General features: G+C 34.9%; 1 protein-coding gene across 2 annotated transcripts in view; it reads right to left on the bottom strand.

The window, feature by feature from the left end:
* Positions 1–1,421: 1,421 nt before the first annotated feature.
* Positions 1,422–22,364, bottom strand: part of EPHA3 (EPH receptor A3) — a 378,318-nt gene continuing 357,375 nt past the window's right edge. For both annotated transcript variants that reach the window (XM_047722433.1, XM_047722443.1), the window contains exons 15-17: positions 21,922–22,115; positions 8,640–8,795; positions 1,422–2,952 (exon numbers count right to left, since the gene is read on the bottom strand). In XM_047722433.1, coding sequence (XP_047578389.1) covers positions 2,847–2,952; positions 8,640–8,795; positions 21,922–22,115 — 456 coding nt within the window. In that variant the 3' untranslated portion in view covers positions 1,422–2,846. The remainder of the gene's footprint in view (positions 2,953–8,639; positions 8,796–21,921; positions 22,116–22,364) is intronic.

Here is a 22,364-nt window from a genome sequence, read left to right as displayed (position 1 = left end):
CAACAAAATGGATTATATAACATGAACATTCCTCACTACTGGAGAAAAAAGAAACAGAAGCACATTCTTTATGGCTTATATAAATTTCATTATTTTGCTATTTAAATAAGCACATATCTTATAATGTTTAAAAAAGCTTCAAAGACCACTTCTGTATTCCAATCTGTAAAAAATATTTTCATTATGTTTATTATAAAAATATAAATGTTTCCACTACAAATCATTTTACATTAGTAAGAGGCCATCTACATTGTACGATATAAACTAAATGTGTAATTTTTGAAAATACAAGTTTAAAGTAAATACATATTGCCAATCATATCACATTTATACATGGCTTAATTGATACTTAGCACAGCATAAACTGCGTGAGTTACCAGAAATAAATAATATATGTAAATCAAATTTAAGATACAAAACAGATAATATGGTACATAACATTGTGAAGAAGTGTGTTTTCATGTTTATTGAAAGTCAATGCAGGTCCTATACAAAGAGATGGCCATCAGCATTCTAGTACCTCTACTCCACAGTTAAGAATCGTACACTGTTATGTTTACATATGTACAGAGTCAAAAGCATGTAAAGTAAATTTATAAGAGGTCAGATAGAAAAATAGTGGAAAAAAATGAAGAGCAATATACTGTGTATACAATCTCTACTTTCAAATGGAAACCACAGCCAAAAGAAGTGAAATAGATCTAGCAAGTCTCAACTTCTATTAATTCATGAAATGCACAGATTTTGAGTATTCTCAGAATAGTACCTAAGAAAGTAAATGCTAGTATGGGAAAAAATGAGATTGAAGCCAGATTTAAGTCTTGATGAACATTCCAAAACACACAAAAATATCTGATTTACAAAAAAATAAAAAAAAAGAAAGAAAAAAATGTCTTTTAGCTGCTTCTAGCAGGCTTAAGTGAAATTTGTAATTAATTTCATAACCGCATATATCTTTTTAAAAAGTTCATGCTCTTATATATCCAATACAGAATTCTAGTAGGATGATTTTACTATAAGGAGTATTGCAGAAATCTAAGAAATAATCTCATACATGAAGGAACACAACCTAAGCTTTATTACACTAAATTTACAACAGATTAGCACTTGTGAATTTTGATCTGTGACTGTAAGATGAATAGTGTTCCATTGTGCATAAGAACATAAGGGTTGCAGCTTTGATTTATTCATCCAATTCTTGTGACGTATGCATTTCTCATGTCTATTCCCATAACATGATCCTATCAGCGTTAGAAAGAATATAGATAGAACTAAAATGTTGCTTCACAATATATTAGTCGCTAGATCTCCATCAGGTATACCTTTTCAAATATTACTGAGTACACTCATATTTGGCCCTTATGGAATAGTAAATCTAAGTTCCTGCAATGAGAGATCTCTCCATTGTCTACAGGTTTTTGAGTCATTTGCTAGATAACCAGCTCGTGTGAAAATCAGATGCTCAACAAATGCAGAGAAGTTCAATGCTTCTAAGTTATACACCAAAATTACAACAGGTGCATTTCAGTGGAAGACTCTTAAAGATAATAACACCTGCTATTGATGTTCACAGTGTTTAATTAAATTAACTAAACCCCAGTGACACAGATGAGTAGTTTAGTTTTCATTATTCCCTATAAATAGTTCAACAAGTTTAAGCAAAGATATTAAGTGACATTTCAAAGCCAGTCAGCAAGTGATTTTTTTTAACTCATGCATTGGCCTCTAGGCTTTGTTGCCAATTAATGCAGCAATCTAAATAGGATTCCAATTTTTTCCAGTGTAGCTATTCTCTACTCAGGAGCTCCAATGTAGCTCCTTTACTAATGGAGGGAGTTGATGGTCTCCTAAGCACCAGAGCAGGGCAGGTATGTCATTGAGAATCCATTACATACAAGCCAGTATATTACACTAAATTAGGAGCATACAGTTTGTAATAAATGGAGAGACAAAAATGGATAGGATAATTCAAACTGAGATTTAAGTAATGTACGAACAGGGAAGGGGTTCGGTTTCTTTCTTTTTATATATAGATATAGGTACATAGAAGTGGATGGTTCAGAAAATCTGGAAAGAAACCCATCATTCCCCATGTCTAGTTTACCATGTTTCTTACTGCTGACAATTTTAAAGAACATTTGGCACTTGGCTGTAACAAATCCAAATTAAATCATCATGCTATAAATAGAAAATAATAAAAACAATTCAAAAGAAAATAAATATGTACTTTTCTTCAAAATTAAGACACATTTTTACATGGTAATACTTCAGAAGCTAACAATTAAAAATGTATAGTACTTAAAACAACTACAAACTTCATTTCTAAATGCTTTTAACAGATAAAAGAGAAAAATACAATGAAAAAGGTAGTATATATGGCCAGATAGTTTGAGGTATAAACTCCTCTATTTTGCTTGCTTTTAAAGAAACAAAATACCTGTTACAGATTTCTTCTGTGTATAAAAATATCACAAGTCTTTTCTTTTGTGGCTATTAGTAAACAGAGCCACCATGTTCATTTTGTTATTACACTTGTTCAGCTTTTATGATAATCAGTTTATGATCAATGGCTCTATGCTAGTTCTTCATCATTCCACGCTGAAGAATTTTAATTTAACCCATCAACTAATATAAAAAAGCAATTACGAAACAAAATACACCCCCCTCCCATCCACTAAATGATAGGGGAAAATAAAGAGTCTTTCAATTCCATGTTAAGGCATTTGTATTCATATCTGAGTGTCTTATTGGGCTTGGAATTGCCACCAGCATCTCCAGCATTATCATCTGTCTGTAGAATGATACTAGGTCTTCCACAGCCACCACTTTCTTCCAGAAATTACACTTTACACTGGGACTGGACTGTTTTTTGATTGTGTTTCTAGAGCTTTAATGCTACTGATGATTTTCTTCTGTGGACCAACCACAGTGACTCCAACCTTTTTCATGTCACTGTAAAAAAAGAAGAAAATGTGTGGTGAGAATCCTGGTTTCCTGGATGGTATATAAGCAGAAGATTTTCAGTCAACAAAGCTTGCACAATCATATATCCCAGTGCTTTGAATCTAATTTTCTGATTTTTGCATCATCCATGTACTCTATCCTGATCATTCCACTCCATCATTATGAAAGAATAGATGGTTTAATGGATTGACTTGTGTCCCCTTAAAACTTCTGTCCAACTGGAACCTCACCATGTGACCTTACTTGGAAATGGAGTCTTTGCAGATATAATCAAGACAAGGATGGAGATGAGATTGTACTACATAAGGTGGGCTCTGAATCCAAAGAGACTATATTTAGACACAAAGTGACACAGACAAGAAGGCCATGTAAAGATGGAGGCAGAGATTGTGGAGTTATGTTGCTGCAAACCAAGGAATGTTAGAATATACCAGAAGCCAGAAGAGGCAAAGAAAGATTCCCCCACTCCAGACATTTTGGATCATGTATGGACCTGCAGTGCCTCGATTTCCAAATTCTGGCCTCCAGGAACTGTGAGAAAATAAATTTCTGTAGTTTAAGATAATAAGTTTGTGGTAATTTATTATGGCAGTCCTAGGAAACTAATATAGATGATACATTCTTTGTGGGTCAATATCCAGTTTCCTTATATCTGGGCTAGCTTGGGGATTATTTTTACTGCAAGAGCATGTTGGAAGTAACACTGTAATCAGTTTCCATGTTCAGGTCTCAAGAAACTATAATATTCCATTTGTGTTTTGAGACACCATCACTGGGCCCTGAGATGCCATGTAAGTCTGACTAGCTTGAGACTATGACATTGGAGAAACCATGTGTAAGCATTTAGTCTACACTGCCAGCTATGTAGCCGTCTGGACTAGACCAGATTCATGTTAGAGGAATGCTTCAGTCAACACCAACATTAGGTAGAAGAATCACCCATCTGAGCTCTGCCCAAATTCATAACTGATGACATCGTGATATACAATAAAATTGTGGTTTTGAGGTAGTTAGTTATATAGCCATAGACAACTGAAACAATTTCTTTATAGTATAAATTCCTTTCCAAGTAGAAGCAGTTACTAGGATCTATTTCCATTTATCAAAAATATTTAACTTAAAATAGTTTAAACTTAGAAACCTAGAAACCAGGCATTAAAAATAGAGATTTTTTTTATTGTGGATGCAAAAATAAAGATTTTAAGAACAAAAGGAATTTCATTTGGGTGTGGGAGAGACTTAGCTAAGCATGTGCAAATGATTAATTAAATTACCTTGATTCAAGTATTTGTTCAAAAATTCACCTCTTTCAGGTCTTAACTCAAACATAGCCCTCTCAGAACTCCTTAACTGACCTTCCTATTTAATATTGCAAAACCTCTTGCACTCATACCTGCATTTCCTATTTTCTTTCCTTGTTTCATTTTCTTCTAAAGCATTTATCACCAAACAGCTTATTGCCTTTCCTTCTGATTTATTTTCTTTATTCTCTGTCTTGTCCCATAAGAAGGTGAATTCCATGTGAACAGGGATTCCTGTCGGTTTTGTCCTCTGTTTATCAACCACACCTTGAACAATGGCTATCATTTAGTAGTGGCTCAATATCTACTTAATGAAGGATGAACAAATAGACTAAAATACGTTTACCTGGGGAAAGCCATAGAGGAGTAAAGTATCACTTAGCAAGGAGTGCCAGGCTAACTGAGAATGGCCAGAAGGAAAAATACGCATTCAAGTATGTGCACACACACAGAAACATACAGAAGGGCCTCTTTCATTTTGATCATAAAGAAAAGAAAGAAAAATTGGGAGTTTAATTACACAGAAATGGACCGATTGATTTCTTAAAAAATGGGTTCCCAAGCAACAAAGGTGTACAAGTGGACACTGGATAACCATTTTAGAAGCAATCTACATGATATTTATGCATCTGCTACAGAAAATTAATCAAGATGGGGTTGTATTCCTATCACCTAGGCTGGGAATGAAATTCTGATGACCTGCTCTTACCTTCCTGCTACCATTCAAGGGGCTGATAAATTCTCAATGTATAGCTTGTATCTTGTCTGAGTCTGCTCTGAGTTTCCTCCAGCAGCCTTGCTTCACCAGGAAGGCTAGTGGGTAGATATGGTGACACCAGACTTGCCGCTCTGTGTAACTGTGGATAATGAAACTCTCCCTTAGAGTAACATAGGCTATTTACATATGTTGATCCCTGCTTCTGAGAATATGTGTTGTATGGGGGTTTGCTTCTTTATATAACCATGGATCTATCTTTTAAATGAATAAAAAGCATTTCCCCAATTATCCTTAACTATAGAAATTTACAGACAGAAAACAGGGAGATATAAATATATTTGTACAAATCAATAGATCCTCAATCTTTTTGTATTTCTCCTCTCATCTTTCTTCCAATTCTATATTATACTTTCATGACTTGCCCAGCTCTATGACTCTTGTTCCAATAGGAAGGGACAAGTGTTCTTCAGCCCATTGTCCCTTTTTTCCCCCTCATCACTTTTTTTTTTAATAGATGTATGTCTTAAACACACTCCTCAAGAAATCTCTTGCATAAAACTATTTCAGATTCTGTGCCTGAACCCAATGTAAATAAATAATACATAATTTTGTATATATTCAATGCAAAGGCTTCTTCAAAAAAATATAAAGTAATTATTTCTTTAGGTTATACCTTAGCTTAGATTTTTATGTCTCCTCTAGCCTCCCTACCCTGCCAACGTGTCTCCTACCCACCAGCCTGCCAAGTCCAAAATAGTTGCAAACATCAGCTCCTGTAGTCTAAATAACATTCCCACGTGCTTATCTCATTTTGACTACCCTATTCAGAAGAGCAGTGGAAAAGTTCAAGTCTAAAGAGCAGCTCAAGACTGAGACCAGAGGTTAATAAGCTATCTGGCTGGCACTTCAAAGGCAAAAGATAGGTGATGACACTGTGAGAATGGCATCCAAGGGTGCAGGATAATGACCTGTAGCAATTAATCTGCCTAATATTCATTGCACACACTCAATGCTCTCTCCAGTTTCTGTAAGCACTCTTGCCCTTTCTCGTTCTCTCTTCCCATTTCACATTAACCTCCCTAAATCCATCGTAGGCTAGGCAATAATATTTTAAAACGTGTTATTTTGACTGAACAAAATTGCATATTTTCTGGATTTCATTTGAATATTAGATAACTTGATCAGTTTGTGTGTCAAGGAAGTCCCTACACTAACTGAAATAGATAATTATTTACTTGGATATGAAGCTCTATTGACCCTTTTCCTGTAATTTGAAGGTCTGGAGAGAAGAAAAAAAAGAAACTCAATATCCTTTTTTAAGCATTCTGTCCTATTTGAAAAGAATCTCTAGAGTTATTTTGTCAAGAGAATCATTTCTGAATTGAGTCTGGATGACACAAAAGAATCACATTTAAACAAAAAGCCCAAGACTGCAAAAGGTAGGATGAAATACCAAGTTAAATATTTTATAGCATTTGAGGTAAATATGTTGCCTCATTCAATTTCCCCATATTGTGTATTATGTATTTTTTAATACATTTTCATTTTTGTTATATAAACTAGGAGCATGAAGGACAGCACATCGCAGAGATCCATAAGACAATTATTTTCAAGGAGTTTTAGGTCAATAGATGTTAATTCTACATTGTCCCTGCATTAAGGAGATAGGACAGGAGAAAGAACATTGTGGGGATTGAAGTAGAGAGATGTGGAACCATCTGGCTTAGTGTGAAGGACAAATCTGAAAGAGCAGAGTCTCCCAGGAAAAGTCAGCTTTCAACTTCCATGTACATTCACAGGTCATTCAAATAATAACAAGTTAAAATATTTTCAACAGCCAAAAAGAGCTCACTGTCCAACAATGGAGTGTGGAGACAAACACATCCCAAACTTGGAAGTAGAGCAAATGCCACTACTTCATCGTTTTAAGCAAATAGCCTTATTACCACATTCACAGCTCCCAACATCTGACTCTATTTAAACTGTGAGCTAGCAGTTAATCATATTAACAGTGCTCTGCTAATCCACTCTAGCATGCTTTTTCATTATCTAAAAGCTCTGAGTGTTGATATTTGATGGAGAATAAACATTTGTATACCTTTGTCTTTGGAAATCTGGCAATGGTGCAGAAATGTCCAACTTTGTGTTTGTTCTTTGCTATGCCTCTGTGCTCTGAAGCAGGTGTCTTGTAGAGCATAACCCTAATTGTTTACATTACTAAAATAAGAATTTATAAAAATATTTAAATACATTAATATATCCTGAGACTGTGTCTGATCAAAATGACTACCACAGAAACTCAAATGGTATTGTTGATTGACTCAGAAGTCTATTCAATAAACATTACATTCCACTTCATACAGAAAAGCCAACATGTGTCAAGTGGACTGGAGTGGGTTTATTTTCTAAGAGCAAATTCTCCTTCAATAGGAATATTCCCTTCCCAAAGATCTTTTTGTGAACTTCTGTGTTTCCGATTGGAATTCTCTATCATACATGGTAAGCTTTACCTATTTGCTAGGCACTTGTATCTCTATTAATTACACTGTACACTCCTTTTTGACATCTAATCTGTTGCTCTCCACAGTGACTTTGTTTAAATGACCAACAGGGTGACAATTAAAATCTTTAAGTATTCAACATTTGAATATTAAGATATAGAATAGCAAGGATAAGACTAAAGGAACTTGTGCATGGAAATGCAAAAAAAAAAAGTCACTATGCAAAAAAAGAAAAACAATGCAGTTACATTAGGAAGTCTATTAAATTGGTTTTCTTTCACAGAGAGATGGAGAATATGGCTTTTGGCTCTTCCGTTTCCACTTCCTAATTACCATATCCTATGAATGAGGACTAATTTTATTGATTATATATTGGATTCAATTAATTCTTTATAAACCCTCTTTGCCTTAGACCCATGTGTTCAAAGAATTCTTATTATATCAAAGAATTCTTATTAGCAAAAATCCCTAAGAAGCACAGCATGTTATACTTGATATTTGACTTTTACACATGACACCATAAATTAACACTAATTAATGCATACGAATTATGCATATCCTGTCTTTCCAATCTGACTATAAGCCTTTTAAGGAAAATAGTATTATGTCTTAAACATATTTATAACTTCAATTTCTAACACGATACCCTTCACAGGCTAGACAGTCAATAATAGGTGATGATATACAATTATTTAGTATTTGTGAAACTACTTTTAGACTTTAATGTGTTTCCCTATATGCCAGCTTATCCAATTAGTCCTTAATTTTCCTCTTCTATAGAGGTTGGGCTTTGTTATAAATAACAGAAAATCACAAATGCAGGAATGCTTTAATCATCATGCTATGTTTTCTTATGTCTTGAACTAAGAACTTGGGTCATTGGGGCTGGGAGTGGGTATGTATCTGTTGGTCTATCTGAGAAAGGTCATAATTCAATAAACACACCTATTGCAGGGAGCTATGGTGAGGGAGAAAAGACATCAACACACATAAATCTAGAAGATGTCCTTGACAAAGAGACCCAGGACTCAGATTAGCAGTTACAGAGGACGTAAGAACCTCAGAGGTTCAGCTAACATATATAGCTCATTAATTCAAAACATGTATGTCCAGCAGAAATTTCAGAATCATTCAGTCTTAAAATTTTTCTCTTACTCTGTGGAAATCTTGGCTATGGTGTCACAAGAACTGTACTCCACGCCTGTGAAGATTTCCTTGCCCTGTGCTGTCCGGACACCATTAAGCCAGTCACCTGTTGTGCGGAAGGTAGTGATGTCGACGTTGCTTTGGTCCAGAAGAAGATTTGATGGCCTGCAAAAAAAGAAAACACCAAAGGAAGAGAGATCAGGAGTCAGCAGTGTTACTGCATGTCAAAATTTGACACCAACATCAGCAGGAACTTCCAGACTTCATGTGGTGTTCCTGTTTATTTGTGGAATTTATCTGCCATGAAGGCTTCATCTGTTCAAGCTGGCAGCTTGCAAGAATACTGTGCAATCATCTTGTTTCAGTGCTTTCCTCTCCTCTCACGACTGCTTTCTAAATCATCAAAACTTTGCCAGTGGAATGCATATATAGACCCATACATACTTCTTCAATTATTTTCTTTAACTATTAGGAAAGATGGTGGCAATTCAGGATCCAGTTTTAGTAGACATGCCATACTGAATACCTAGCTGTCTGGAAGTTCATTTGTAGACATTGTGCAGGTTGCTGTCTAAAGGACAGTTGAATAACTGAGACTGTAATTACAGCAGGGCATAAAGTCAGCACAGATGTAAATAGTGTCACATAGGTCATTAAAAATAAAAATCACAAAAGAAATAGAAAAAAGTAGATGAGTAACAATAAATGAAATTCTCAAATATATGACAACATCAAATGGAGTTCATGATTTATAGAGAAAGATGAAAGAGGGAGAGATAAATAGATAATAGATATCATGACTGTGGTTTATATTACACAATACAATAATCATCATTAAGGGAAACTTCTAGAACTGTTTTATATAATTACATGTCTTACCATAGATCTACACCCAACCGCAAGATCTGGTGAATAAAAGGAACAGCAGGGACATAAAAGAAACAGAAGGGACCATATTTTTATCCTGGGAGAGCCAAAAGAAGCAGCCTCTTGGTAAAATGCCCTTGGGGTGTCTTTTCAGCTCTCAGTGACCCGTATAATTGTCCTTTGACTCATAAGACTGGGACCAGTTACCAGATAGAAAATTGATTGTCCTCTTTTTTCATTTTCTCCTCTCAAGGAAAGGAGCTTGAGCAAAAGTAGTTATGAAGACCTTTGTTTTGAGATGAATATTAACAACTGGCAATAATGATTACCTTGAATATTATGCTTCTATACTAAGCATATTACACAGATATGAAGGGCTTTAATTCTTACAAAGGTGATGATAATATGTCCCTACAATAGATGTGGAAACCAAAACTAAAAGAGATTAAATCACAAATCTTGGTTTCCTCAGGCAAAAAAAAGCAAAACTAGGATTTAGACGCAAGTTATTTTATACCAAAGCCTACACTCTTGGCCACTGGTGGAACTTTGTTCATATTGCTTTTCTCGTGTTTTCTCTTAAGTACTTTGTGGCTCCAAGATGTGGCCTCTTTGATTTTTATATTCCACAAAATGTAGAGGTCTAGTGCACAAGCATTGGAACCATAAGACTTGGGATGAACCCTGGATATAGCACACACTATCTGATCTTTAGTGATTTTCTTTCTTTCTTCCTTTCTTTCTCTCTTCCCTCCCCTTTCTTTCTTCCTTTCTTCCTTTCTTTCAGATTTATTTACTTATTTGAGAGAGAAAGAGAGAGAGAAAGAGTGAGTGCATGTACAGGTGAGGAGAGAGGGACTGACAGGGGGGGAGAGAGACAATCTCAAACAGGCAGCACACCTAGCAGGAGCCCAAGAGCCCAACACTGGGCTCAATCTCATGACCCTGATATCATGACCTGAGCTGAAATCAAGAGTCCAATGCTTAATTGACTGAGCCACCCAGGCATCCCCAGTGGTTTTCTTATCTTGTCTGTTTTCACATCTGTAAAATGGGAATGATCATCACAGTAGATTTCACACAACTAAAGATTAAATGAGGTTTAAAAAAGAGTACATATGTTAAGTGAAACTCAGAGATGTGTAGACATGTAATATGATATCAGTTAGCTATCTGTTATTCTGACATAAGGTAATGCATCTAGTCAAATGGTTGAAGTTTTTAAAACTTCAAAAAGAAAATAACAATCCCAGTTCATAAAAAATACTAGGAATGTGGTGATGCTGTTAATTATCTTTCTGAGCAACTAGAAGTTTAGTCATGTACAATCTTATGAGCATAATAGGGCAACAATCTCGTAAAGCAGGTATAATTGGGGACCTCATTAGAATAGCCAATAACTTTTACAAGCTCACAATGATTCTATAACCAATGCTTGCAAATAGGTATGCTATTCTCACTTCTGTAATTTCTGTTTTCATTACTGCAAATAATATATATTATTAACATTAAAACTGTGTGTGTCATAACTTAATCTTTAACTTATAATTGAGAAGGTACATTTAGATTTTTACCTTTTCAAAGTTATCATTCAGAATCTTTCATGTTTTGTGATACTGCAATTGAATTGAATTAGCATTGAACTCTTAAAACTTTTTAAAATTATTTTTTAAATCTCCAATGTTAGGATTTATTAACTAAACTTCATATTTTCCTATCTATTAAAAATTAATACTTTACCTAAATGAAATCTATTTTTTGAGGTGCTTAAATTCAACATTTAGAATTGTCAAAGACAGAACAAATGAAGAATATACTAACATACATTTATCCTTATTTTAGAAACAAACTCAGCTCTTTAAAGTACCAATTCAATAATATTTTTAGAAGTAGCACAGAATAATGACAGAAGGAACAGTCCTGACAAAATTAAACTGCATAGTGTTTTATCTATGAATAATAACCATTGATTATCATTTAGGAAATGTGGTAAAGCTCATGTTCTCAGGAGGAAAAGTTTCTGTAAAGCAAATCTACAAATATGCCAACTCTACTGACATTTAAAAGGAATTTTTAATTGGGAGATTTTTATTACCACTGAATATTTCTCAACTCACTCCCATAGAAAACATGCTTAAGTGTGAGGCTAATATTCTCAAACCTGAACAATTTTGTATCATGTCCTAACCCTGCAGGCTGCTGTTGGAAACACATGAGAGAATGTAATTTGATAGTCCATTTGGATTTTAATGGGGATACATTAAATTTTTTTGATGAAAATAAATTTTTAAGTATTTTTTTCATTTGATATAAAGAAATGTTAAGGAAATCTTAATACTCAGTTGAAGAAAAAATTGATAGCATGACAGTTTGGTTCTGTCTGTATTTTTATCCTCTGCAGAGAAAAATAGCTCAATAGCTAGTTCCCTCCCTCACCTGATCATTTGTAAAGAGGAGGGCAGCTGAGAATGGATGGCTTTTCAACTTTCTTTCCATTAAACTAAACTCAACTATTACAATTTCATCTACCTCAAGTATTTTATTTATAAATTAAAAACAAAAAATTGTAGAGTTTATAATTTCATTTATATATTATGGTTTAGTTTTAACTAACATTCAGAGGTTATCTTTAAAAAATGGAAGAGAGACAAAAATTAGATATTATTTTAAAAATCATTGATTTTCTTTCCTTCAAGGAATACCTAGAAAACTACACAATATAAATAGAACATTGTATAAATTATTCTCTTCAGGGGAATATGTAAAAATAATTTTCTATGACTCTTTAAATTACTCATCTGTAAAAAAGGTTAAATCATTGAAAATTTCTTGGTTTTGTTTTCTTTCCCAGGAACTTGAGGAATTACAGTTACAGATACACAAGCCAGATTCCAAAATTTACACAATATTCTTTGATTGTTTTAACATGGCCCTCATGGGTGAAATAGCTTTTGTCACTAGCCAGCATTACATAGAACACTGGACCCCTTGGATAAGTCACTGAATTAGCAAACAAAATTGATAGGAATCCCATTAAATCAGGTGGAGACAATTTTATAAGAAAAATGAAGTCATACTTAGAAGACAATAAAATACTAAACTATTAACAGGCAAACGTGCACACACACACACACACGCATGCGTGCACAGAGGCACACACACAGGCACACACACGCCCACGCACACACCCCACAGCTTGTATTTCTACAGTAGCTGCAGTAAAGAATCTAATATCGACTCTTGGTCCCATGAACAGCAATACTCCTTTATTTATGGGCTTGTGGCTATGAAGAATCAAACCCCAGGACATTTATTCAGAATATTTATGAACTGTGCCTAATAGCAAAATGCAGAATTTTTTCTTCTCAGTTCAAACTGGTTTGTATTTTTAAACTCAACACTATAGCCAGACTCAATAAGAGTTTAGAGAAAATTAGTATAAACAAACTGAAATGGAACAGGACGTGCAGATTAGGGATTAGAGTGACCCCAACTGAGTTTTTCTGTTTATTACTTGGATCAAAGTACAATGAAGACAAAGAATGGCCTAATTTTAATGCCAGTGACCTCAGAATAACCAGCCCTGCAAAGTATCATTTTTCCACTTCCAGGATTTCTCTGGGGAATTCAAATAAAAATTGGTTCCTTTCCTCCTCGGAGAGGACATCTGGAGAGTTTATCAATGGATAGGAATTTGTCTCTCACTGTGAAGAGCCTGTTATGTCTCTTCATGCGCACCAAGGGAATGTCCGCTTTTTTGAGCAGCTGCAGGCATTGGCTATTTTTTTTAGACCCAGCCCCAGACTTGGGTCTGAAGGGGAAATTTATAGGCTGGGTGATGTGCACCGTGAGCTCACACTTTTACTAGACAAATTAGATAGGTTTCAATCCATGCAGCTGTAAACGATGTCCTGCAGAGTTCCACCTGATCTTTTACAGCTTTTCATAAATCAGTACCTACTGGCCGCAAACTGCAGTCATTAAAAAGAAATCATGGAAATTACATGTTTGCTCAGGGGAAGCAAAAAAATAACTTTCCTCCCCCTTCTCTCTCCCTCCTTGTATTTAGGCTTGTGAATTATTCTTTTATGGATTTTCATACTGTTGCATTAAAGAGGTATGCATGTATTTTCTTCCCATCAATTCCTATTTTACCTGCAAATGGTTTCATACCAATTAGCACCCAATATTGGGGACCAAATATCAATAAAGAACTGCCAGTCCCAAGAATATCTTCTCATAATGAGGTTATTTCAATATTGAATTAGAATTCCAAATCACTAGGGTTGAATGTTAAGTTATCCTTTAAGAATATAGACTCCTTTTGGTATACAAATGGCTTTATTTTTCATGTATTAAAAATAATGATTAATACACATTTCCTTGATAAGTAAGTAGGTCCCAACTACATTTAGAAGTAAATATCAATAACAGCGGAGATAATACTCTATGACTATAATTATCTACATTTTGTTGTTCTGAATAGTTTCAGGGAATATATGTACTCAAGAATAGTTTCTTAAAGGCAGAATATCAATTATATCTATCTTTATTATTGTCTGAAATTAGTTATCTAATTTTTCAATGATTCTTCTTGATTAATTGTTAATTTTTTTTTTATTTGAAACAATGTCTTCCTGCTATATTTCAGGGGTAAATCTTATATTTGTCAATTTTTTACATGTGGATTTATTACAATTTTGATCTTTTTATCACTCACATTAAAAATTCCACATAAGATTAGGAAAATTTAATTTGTCCTAAGTAACTAAAAATAATTTTGAGTGTATAGAGTTCCCAATAGGAAAGTAGTATATCCATGACACATTAAGGAAAAGTAAAGTCCTTGTGTTTATTTTAGTTATCTCTGGCCTTAAGGATCAGAATCTTAGCAGTTATAGCTATTACATCTGGTTTAATTCCTCCCAATGGCAAAATTACCTACTTTGATTTCTAAGATAAAAAAAAAAATCATTTGGGTCTTTGGCACACTAGCTTCCCTATAAAAGGTTCTTCATCGTATTTGATCAGTGAGGAAAGTCACCTTGTCAGTTTCAGTATTGGAGGTCAAAGTCAACGTTCAGAAATAGATTGTTTTTGATTGTTAGACTTCTCTTAAAGGATGTAGTATTTGTCAAAAACAGTTATTCTCAAAAATAATTGTATCATATTCTCTTAGGAATCAGAAGTATTTTATTTACATGAATTTACCACTATTAACAGGGAAACATTACTAGTGTTGCTTATGTTTACTCTTATTTATCCTGCCAAGTTAATAAAAAAAAAAAAATCCCTTCAAAGTTAGTGATCAATACAATGGAACAATATATTTTAAATTATTTCAATAAACCACCTGAGTGTAATTGGATCTATAGAACCTCATTCTAAATTATAATTAGAGGGATGCTTGGGTGGCTCAGTTGGTTAAGCACCCTGCTCTTGATTTTGGCTCTGATCTTGATCTCAGGGTCCTGAGATGGAGCATAATGTTGAACTCTATGCTCGGTAGGGACTCTGCTGGAGATTTTCTCCCTCTTCCACAGCCTCTCCCGACCATTCACATGCTCTCTAAAACAAATAAATATTTAAAAAAAATTTTTTTTAATTACAATTCAATACATTGTTTTAAGACCTTATGCCATGAATTTGGTTGCTTTCACTTTAGAACCTCATTCTAAATACACGGGATGTATTATTCAATACTTTATGCCAAAAATTTGTATTCCATAAATTAAAATATTATTGAAGAATCCAAATGCCTGGAGTATTAAATTATGTAAATTTAAAGAAAAATGCCCATAAATTAAAAAGGAATTTATTTAGTGCCTATAGAAAGGAATCAATTCATCTCACATTTTTCTCTATTGTTAGTCTTCTTTATTTTTAATTTAGCTACATTCATAAAAATAACTTAATTCATTTAAATCCAGGAGCTATATTTTATATAGAATATTAACCATTTGAATATTTATATAGTATAAAATATGTACCATAAAAATAATTTAAATTCTACATGATTAATTCTTCAGAATAGTCTCTTTTAAAAAATGAATTTTTAAATTTTCTTGGTGGGGGAGAATCTCAAGTAGGCTCCATGCCAACACTGATCTCACCACCCTGAGATCATGACTGAGCTGAAATCAAGAGTCAGACACTTAACCAACGGAGCCACCCAGGTTAAAAATGAATTTGATTTATTTCTCCTATCTGTGTAACTAAATTATATGTTAAGTAGGAGAAAATTTATCATTGTAAGACCGTTTTCTATTTATTTTTATGGAAGTTTTTTTTTTCTCTTTAAAATTATTTATTTATTTATTTGAGAGAGAAAGAGCACAATCAGGGGGAGTGGTAGGCAGGAGAGGGAGAAGTACCCTCCCTCTGCATGATGTGGGGTTCCATGTTCCCGGGACCCTGGGAGCATGGCTTGAGCCAAAGACAGAGGCTTAACTGACTGAGTTACCCAAGTGCCCCATGGAAGTATTTTCTATCAAAACTTCTTTAAGAAAGATTTTGTTCTTTTTTTTCTTTTTTTAAGATTTTGTTTATTTATTTGAGAGAGAGAGAAAGAGCACAAAGCTGGGCAGGGGTGCAGAGGGAGGGGCACAAGGGGAGAAACAGACTCCTCACTCAGCAGGGAGCCTAACAAAGAGCTCAATCCCAGATTCCACGGGTCATGACCTGAGCCAAAGGCAAACGCTTAACCAACCAGTCACCCAAGCACCCTGATTTCTTCAGTTCTTAAAAAAGGAGGGAACTTTGTTTACCGTTTTATACATGTGTGTTACATTTACATTTTTTTCTAAATTTTTTAAAAGCACTGTTTTTTCATTACCTTTTCACATCCAATTATGACTAAACCTCTTAAAATGTTGTATCTCATGTTATCACTGTAGAAGAATCAAAATACTTCTCTAAAAAGAACCCAATGTTATCACCCTTGCTTAAGTGAATGGCTTTTTTCTCTCAGTTGTCTTGTTTTCCCCACCACTCTTAAGCAGCTTTTGATAACAGTTCATTCTATCCACTTTTGGAAAATTCCTGGAGCTGTGGATTCAGTAATGGTCTAAGTCACATTTTTAATTCTGCCCCTGATTTCTACCAACCACTTTGTTTCCTTCTGCTCTGTGATTGGTACTGTTCCCCCAAAGCTCTAAATAGACCGTTTCCTTTCTCTCTGGGTAGTGTATGCAGTGGGTTAATGTTCTGAGATATTTATGAATGTTTCACACTTTTCTTTTCCTTTTAGGACTGCCATCCACTGACATTAATTGGCTCTACAATCCCCTTATAAGGGGCCAGAAATCCCCATGAGCTACCATCACACTGTGTTACATAGGATGGAAGCATTCACCCGTTTCAATTAGCTTCTTGGCCCTTACAAACATTTTGGTTCTGGATTAAGTGATGGAGGCATTTAGAAGCTTCAGAAGGATCCCTAAACACCAAGAGAGCCCAGAGGGAGCAAGAAGAAGCATGGATTGCGGGGGAGGGGTGGGATGACCCAATGTCAACTTCTGTGAACAGACACCCTCCACTACTCATAGATTAAAATCTCTTTATAATCCATGAGATATCAAAGTTTTAATTACAAATTACAATTTTAGAAAAATAAAAAGAGATATATTTGTGATAAAGCCCATCATTACTAGGGCCACCTGTGTGGCTCAGTCAATAAGTGCCTAACTCTTGACTTAGGCTCAGGTTACGATCTCGGGGACCTAAGATCGAGCTCTATGTCAGGCTCTCCACACAGTGTGGAATCTACTTGCCCCTCTCCCTTTGCCTCCCCCAGCTTGTGTTACCTCTCTCTCTCAAACAAATAAATAGAATCTTAAAAATAAAAATCAAACAAACCAACCCAGCATTGCTAGATTGAGGTCTGTAGCCCTAGGCAAGTTTCTGTGAGGCTTTTTATTTATCTTTATAGAGAGAAGGCTCTATATTGATTGCCCACGTTTAATTTCTCCCCCAGTTTGAGATGTGAACTTCTAGTTTCCTGTGGGACTTGGTCTCATTGTTCCAAAATGCTCTTCTGTCTCATAGACCTGCTCTTCCTTATGCTCTTCCTATGCTGTCAGTGAGAGCACTGTTCTCATGTCCTCCATGTTCAAAACCTAGAAGTACTCTCCAACACTTTCTCTGTCGATCTGCACAGCTCCTTGGCCACCATATCCTATAATACTTCCGTAAAACTTTTTGAATTCATACATTTTCTTTTTGTTTTCTCTGATCTACCCGAGAGGAAGTTCTTTCTTAAAAAACTGAAATCATCTCCCAACTCCTTATTATGAATGTCTTTACTCCAGCTCTTCTTAGGACTATCTGCCAGAGACCTATTCGATAGGCAGCAGACCACATGTCACTTAAGTATCTTCCATGGTTTCTCTTTTCCCTATTGACAAAAGTCCAGATCTCTAATGATGCCACAAAATCTTCCATTATCCTGTGAAATAATCTATCAGCCTCTTTCTTCATCCTTGGCTTTTTAAATCCTATATTCCTGCAGAATTGTATGATGCCAAAAAATGTGGAAGTATCCTAAGTCTTTGTGTTTTGACTTCTTTGCACAGTGTTCCCGTAGCCTGATCTGATCTGATCTGCCTAAAGAGATTTCATCCAGTGTTCAAAAGTTACTTCTTCTTTACGACTAATTATCACAGAGCCTAGTAAAATGCCTGGCACAAAGTAACTTCTAACTGAACATCTGTGGCTTCATATCAATGTACTATCTAAACTTCAAGTTCATGTATGTCTCCTTCAATTACACTACTTTTAGGAAAATAAATCAATTACTGGAAGACAAACATAACATAAAATTTAATATAACTCTCCTTCTTTTCTCACCACCTCTTGCAATATCTAAGATTTTAGTTGGCACACCCTGACCATCTGCTTATATACCCTTCCACTTCCAGCAGGAATATTCACAAAGACACTCTTAGTGGAAGGTTCTCTGGGAATTATTCTGTTATGAATCACCAACTCTAATGAAGGTTGAAAAGTGAAATGATGCATTGTAGAAGGATTTCTGTAACGTATAAGAAATAAATTTTGCCATGAAACTAACTAGACACAGGCTGACTCTGGAAAACATCATCTCCATTGGAATGATGGAATAATGTTACTTTTCCTAATGGAGTTTATAGGCATAATTCTATACACTGATCTAAATAAGTCATTCAGAAGCTTGAATTCTTGGTGCCATCCACAAAATCAGATGAGGACAGTCTCCTAGTGTGCTTGGATGAGGACATTTTGGAGGTGAGTTGATAGAGACATGAAATTTTGCTTAGGAGAAGATTTTAAGATTTTAGTATTACGACCAATGTCTGCATAAATCTATATAATGAATAGGAAAAAAAACAAGAATTAAAAAAAAAATCCTTTATCTATTGAAATGGATGTTTATTATTTTAGAAAATGTATATTGGTGTACTTAGTAGATAGTCATTGAGTTCCCAGTACCAACGTGGTACTGGTAATATAAGAGAGACATGGCATCTGATCTCATAGGACTTAGAATTTATCTGAGTAATGGATGCTTAAAAAGAAAACACACAAAAGAAATTAAATTAGGAAAGCAGTGGAAGGGTGAAGCTACCATGAGAAAATAAAAGCATAAATTTTTTGAATATTAATTTTGAAGACACTGTGAGACTCTGATTTGAGAAGTTTGGCCATGAAGTCTTGTGGATAAAGAAGGAAGGATCTGGCAGAGATGTGAGGTCAGCAGAGGTAATGTTGGCAAACAGCATCTCCTAAACTCCCTGTATGATAAAAATCACCTGAAGTTTTTTATCAAGCTATCCAAATTCTATTCCCCTTTCCTAGAGTTTCCTAGACCAGGATAACTATCTATTTAATTAGTTATCCTGTGATTCTTATTGCCAGGGAATTTTTTTTTAAGATTTTATTTATTTATTTGACAGAGCAGGCTCCCCACTGAGCATAGAGCTCGATGTGGGGCTAGATCCCAGGACCCTGGGATCATGACCTGAGACTAAGGCAAAGGCTTTAACCCGCTGAGCCACCCAGGTGCCCCTTGCCGGGGGAATTTGAGAAACGATGTAATTTAACACATTTCTGTGGCAATGATTCTGCCCCCCAAAAGTGTCTAGATATGCAAAGGAGGAGAGAGGGAGAGAGTTGGGGGAGAGGGAGAGAAAGGAAGGATTTGTCTCTGACAAGTAGATGGACCTTGCTGTACGCCCCTCTTATAATTAGAGGAAAAAAAAAAAAAAAGCAAGATGGGTAGGTGCAGGCACCTAACTTTTTTGTTTTGTTGCCAGAACTTCCCATCTGAGGGCTCGGATTTTCTCAATGAAGTACGTGGCAAGGACATCACTGGAAAATTAAAGGGGGATGGAACAAGTTTAATCAGTGATGATAAATGATGAAATAAGCATTATTTAAAATGGGAAAGCAAATTTTTTAAAGGAAAAAAATATTTTCTTGACACTGTTATATGGAACTTGAGGTTGTTACTAATAAATTTGTACTGATGCAGTCCACCTAGTTGTGTGTTTTAAGGACAATAAATAAACATGTAAACACAACTTCTACGACTTTTATATTTAAGTGAATTAAGATATATGGGACTTCTCAGAAAAATATTTTTCCTAAAGTTACTTCTTTTGTGACAAAATACATAGAATTTATCAAGTACTAAGAATATATATTAGGAGAAATAATATTCAATTTCAATAAGAATGGAAAAGTGAATTTAAGAAGTATTTTAAAATTTGGGTACTAGGAGGTATCCTGATATACTATGACCATTTTCCCCACACAGAATTGGAGTTAAATATACCTTGATCATATTACATGAGTTAGAAATACTATCCTATGGAAATGGCTTGCATGTCTTTTTTATGATATGGAAAGAACTGAAAGATATTTATTTTTTGTTGTTCTTGCTTTCTCCCACATGACTGCTATTTGATATAGATCAAAAGAAATGGATTCAGGGTACAAACTATGGCCCAGAGAAGGGATTTCTCCAACCCGTTGTGTGGATCCAACCCATCGGGTGGATTTCCAAGAGAGTCTGTACAGTTTCTCTCTGTGAAGATTTGAGCAATAGATTCAATCTTACAGGATAAGTTACAAGTAGTTTTTCCTGCTAAGGATATATCATCAAGTTTAATTTTAGTGACCCCTAAATGTTATTTTCAACAAATAATCTATAATTTTAGATGCTGATATTAAGACTTTGGTTCAGATTCCTCTTATTCATTTCCTCCAAATATAGTGCAAAACCTGGATCACGTAGTCTTAATATAATTGTTCCTCTTAATGTTAAAATGTTAAAAATCATATGCTATTATAAAGTGCAGCAGCAAATGCTCTATCAATTTGAAAGTCATAATTCTCGGTGATCATCAGTAAAGACAGCAAAAGAGAAACAAACTCCTTCGAAAAAAGCATTATGTTGTATCTTTTACATCTTTTACATGAGTCATGGTAAATCATCACTCACTATGTAGCATTTTTACATCCCACTTAATACTGTGGATATATATGCATACTAAGTGTAGTTCTTTTACTACAATCATGTAACTGTCCTATAAGAGCACATATCATCAGAATGGAAAAGAACTGTTTTGCTCTTATGTGTACGATAAGAATATAAATCTTTAAACATGACAGCTTTGCCTTTAGTTTCTCTGAGAAGTATTAAATATATTAACGCTTTTTTTTTCCCTTCTCATGGTCACTGACAAAATTCATCTCTCATTCACTATTTCTCCAATAGCACTTTTTAGATACACTTTAACTTGCATTCCTCAAAATCATTAAGAGAACACAGGAGGAATCTGCATACAATTTAATGCCTGTCATGCATTTGGAATTGCATTATAGCTTTGATGTACTGACATCTGTCTTCTGTTGCCGGACACTGACATTATTTTATACTCTGTTTTATTCTCTACGGTGTCTAACAAAGTCATTGGCACACAATATAGGTTCAACAAATGTTTGTTTAGTTACACAGTGGGGGTAACTGCATCTGCTGGCCCAGTGCAATGTTTTGGAAGCTTTATTATTTTTGAAGCTTTATTTTAGATGAGGAATGAATCAGGACTTTGCTAGAATTCACCACCACTCCAGGAGATTTCTTTTTTTTCTCTTAAAATTTTTGTTTTCATAGTAGAGAGTGAAAAGAAGCTACGTGTCCAGGGTTCCTATCTCCCGAAGATTTAAACCCAAGCCCAAATATAAGTCAAGCTGGAAGTTAAAAATATCTTTTATTGGAAGTTTTTTTCTTTTTTTTAAAGGAAGAAAAGAAAGACACTTTTCTCCAGTTCTCAGGAAAACAAGTTTCAAAGAATGCAGTTAGGGAAGTGGGAGAAGAAAATTAACACAGTGGAGATACAGAAAACACACTGATGTGTGAGTGAGAGCAAAATCTGAGTGTCACCTTGCTGCCGCGCTGGTGATGATCTTCAGGCTGCCTGGGTTCCGGATAAGCTTGTCCAGAATACTGACAATCTGCTCAAACTTGGGTCTGTTGTTTCTGTCTTTCTGCCAGCAGTCCAGCATCAGCTGATACAATGCAGCTGGGCAGTCCATGGGGGGTGGCAGCCGATAGCCTTCATCCACAGCTTTAATCACCTGTGTGAGAAGCAGTTTCCAGAGACTTCAGAACTGAGACTCCTTTTATTCTCCGTGGGAAGGGTATGCCAATGTGAATATTTTAAAGTTAAGTGGAAAAGTTCTCATTTTCAGTTACTTAATAGGATGACAGCTTATCAAATAAATAAGAGATTATTCCTGCCTAGAAATGTTATATAAAAGGAGAGCTAGAGAGAGAGAACATGAATTCAGGAAAGAAGCATTTGTCAAGCTCCTTTTCAGATGAAA

The sequence above is a fragment of the Lutra lutra genome, chromosome 1 (assembly GCF_902655055.1).
Source record: "Lutra lutra chromosome 1, mLutLut1.2, whole genome shotgun sequence".
NCBI lineage: Eukaryota > Metazoa > Chordata > Mammalia > Carnivora > Mustelidae > Lutra > Lutra lutra.
Note: the sequence above shows the minus strand (reverse complement) of the source record. Positions and strands in the feature narration are given on the sequence as shown.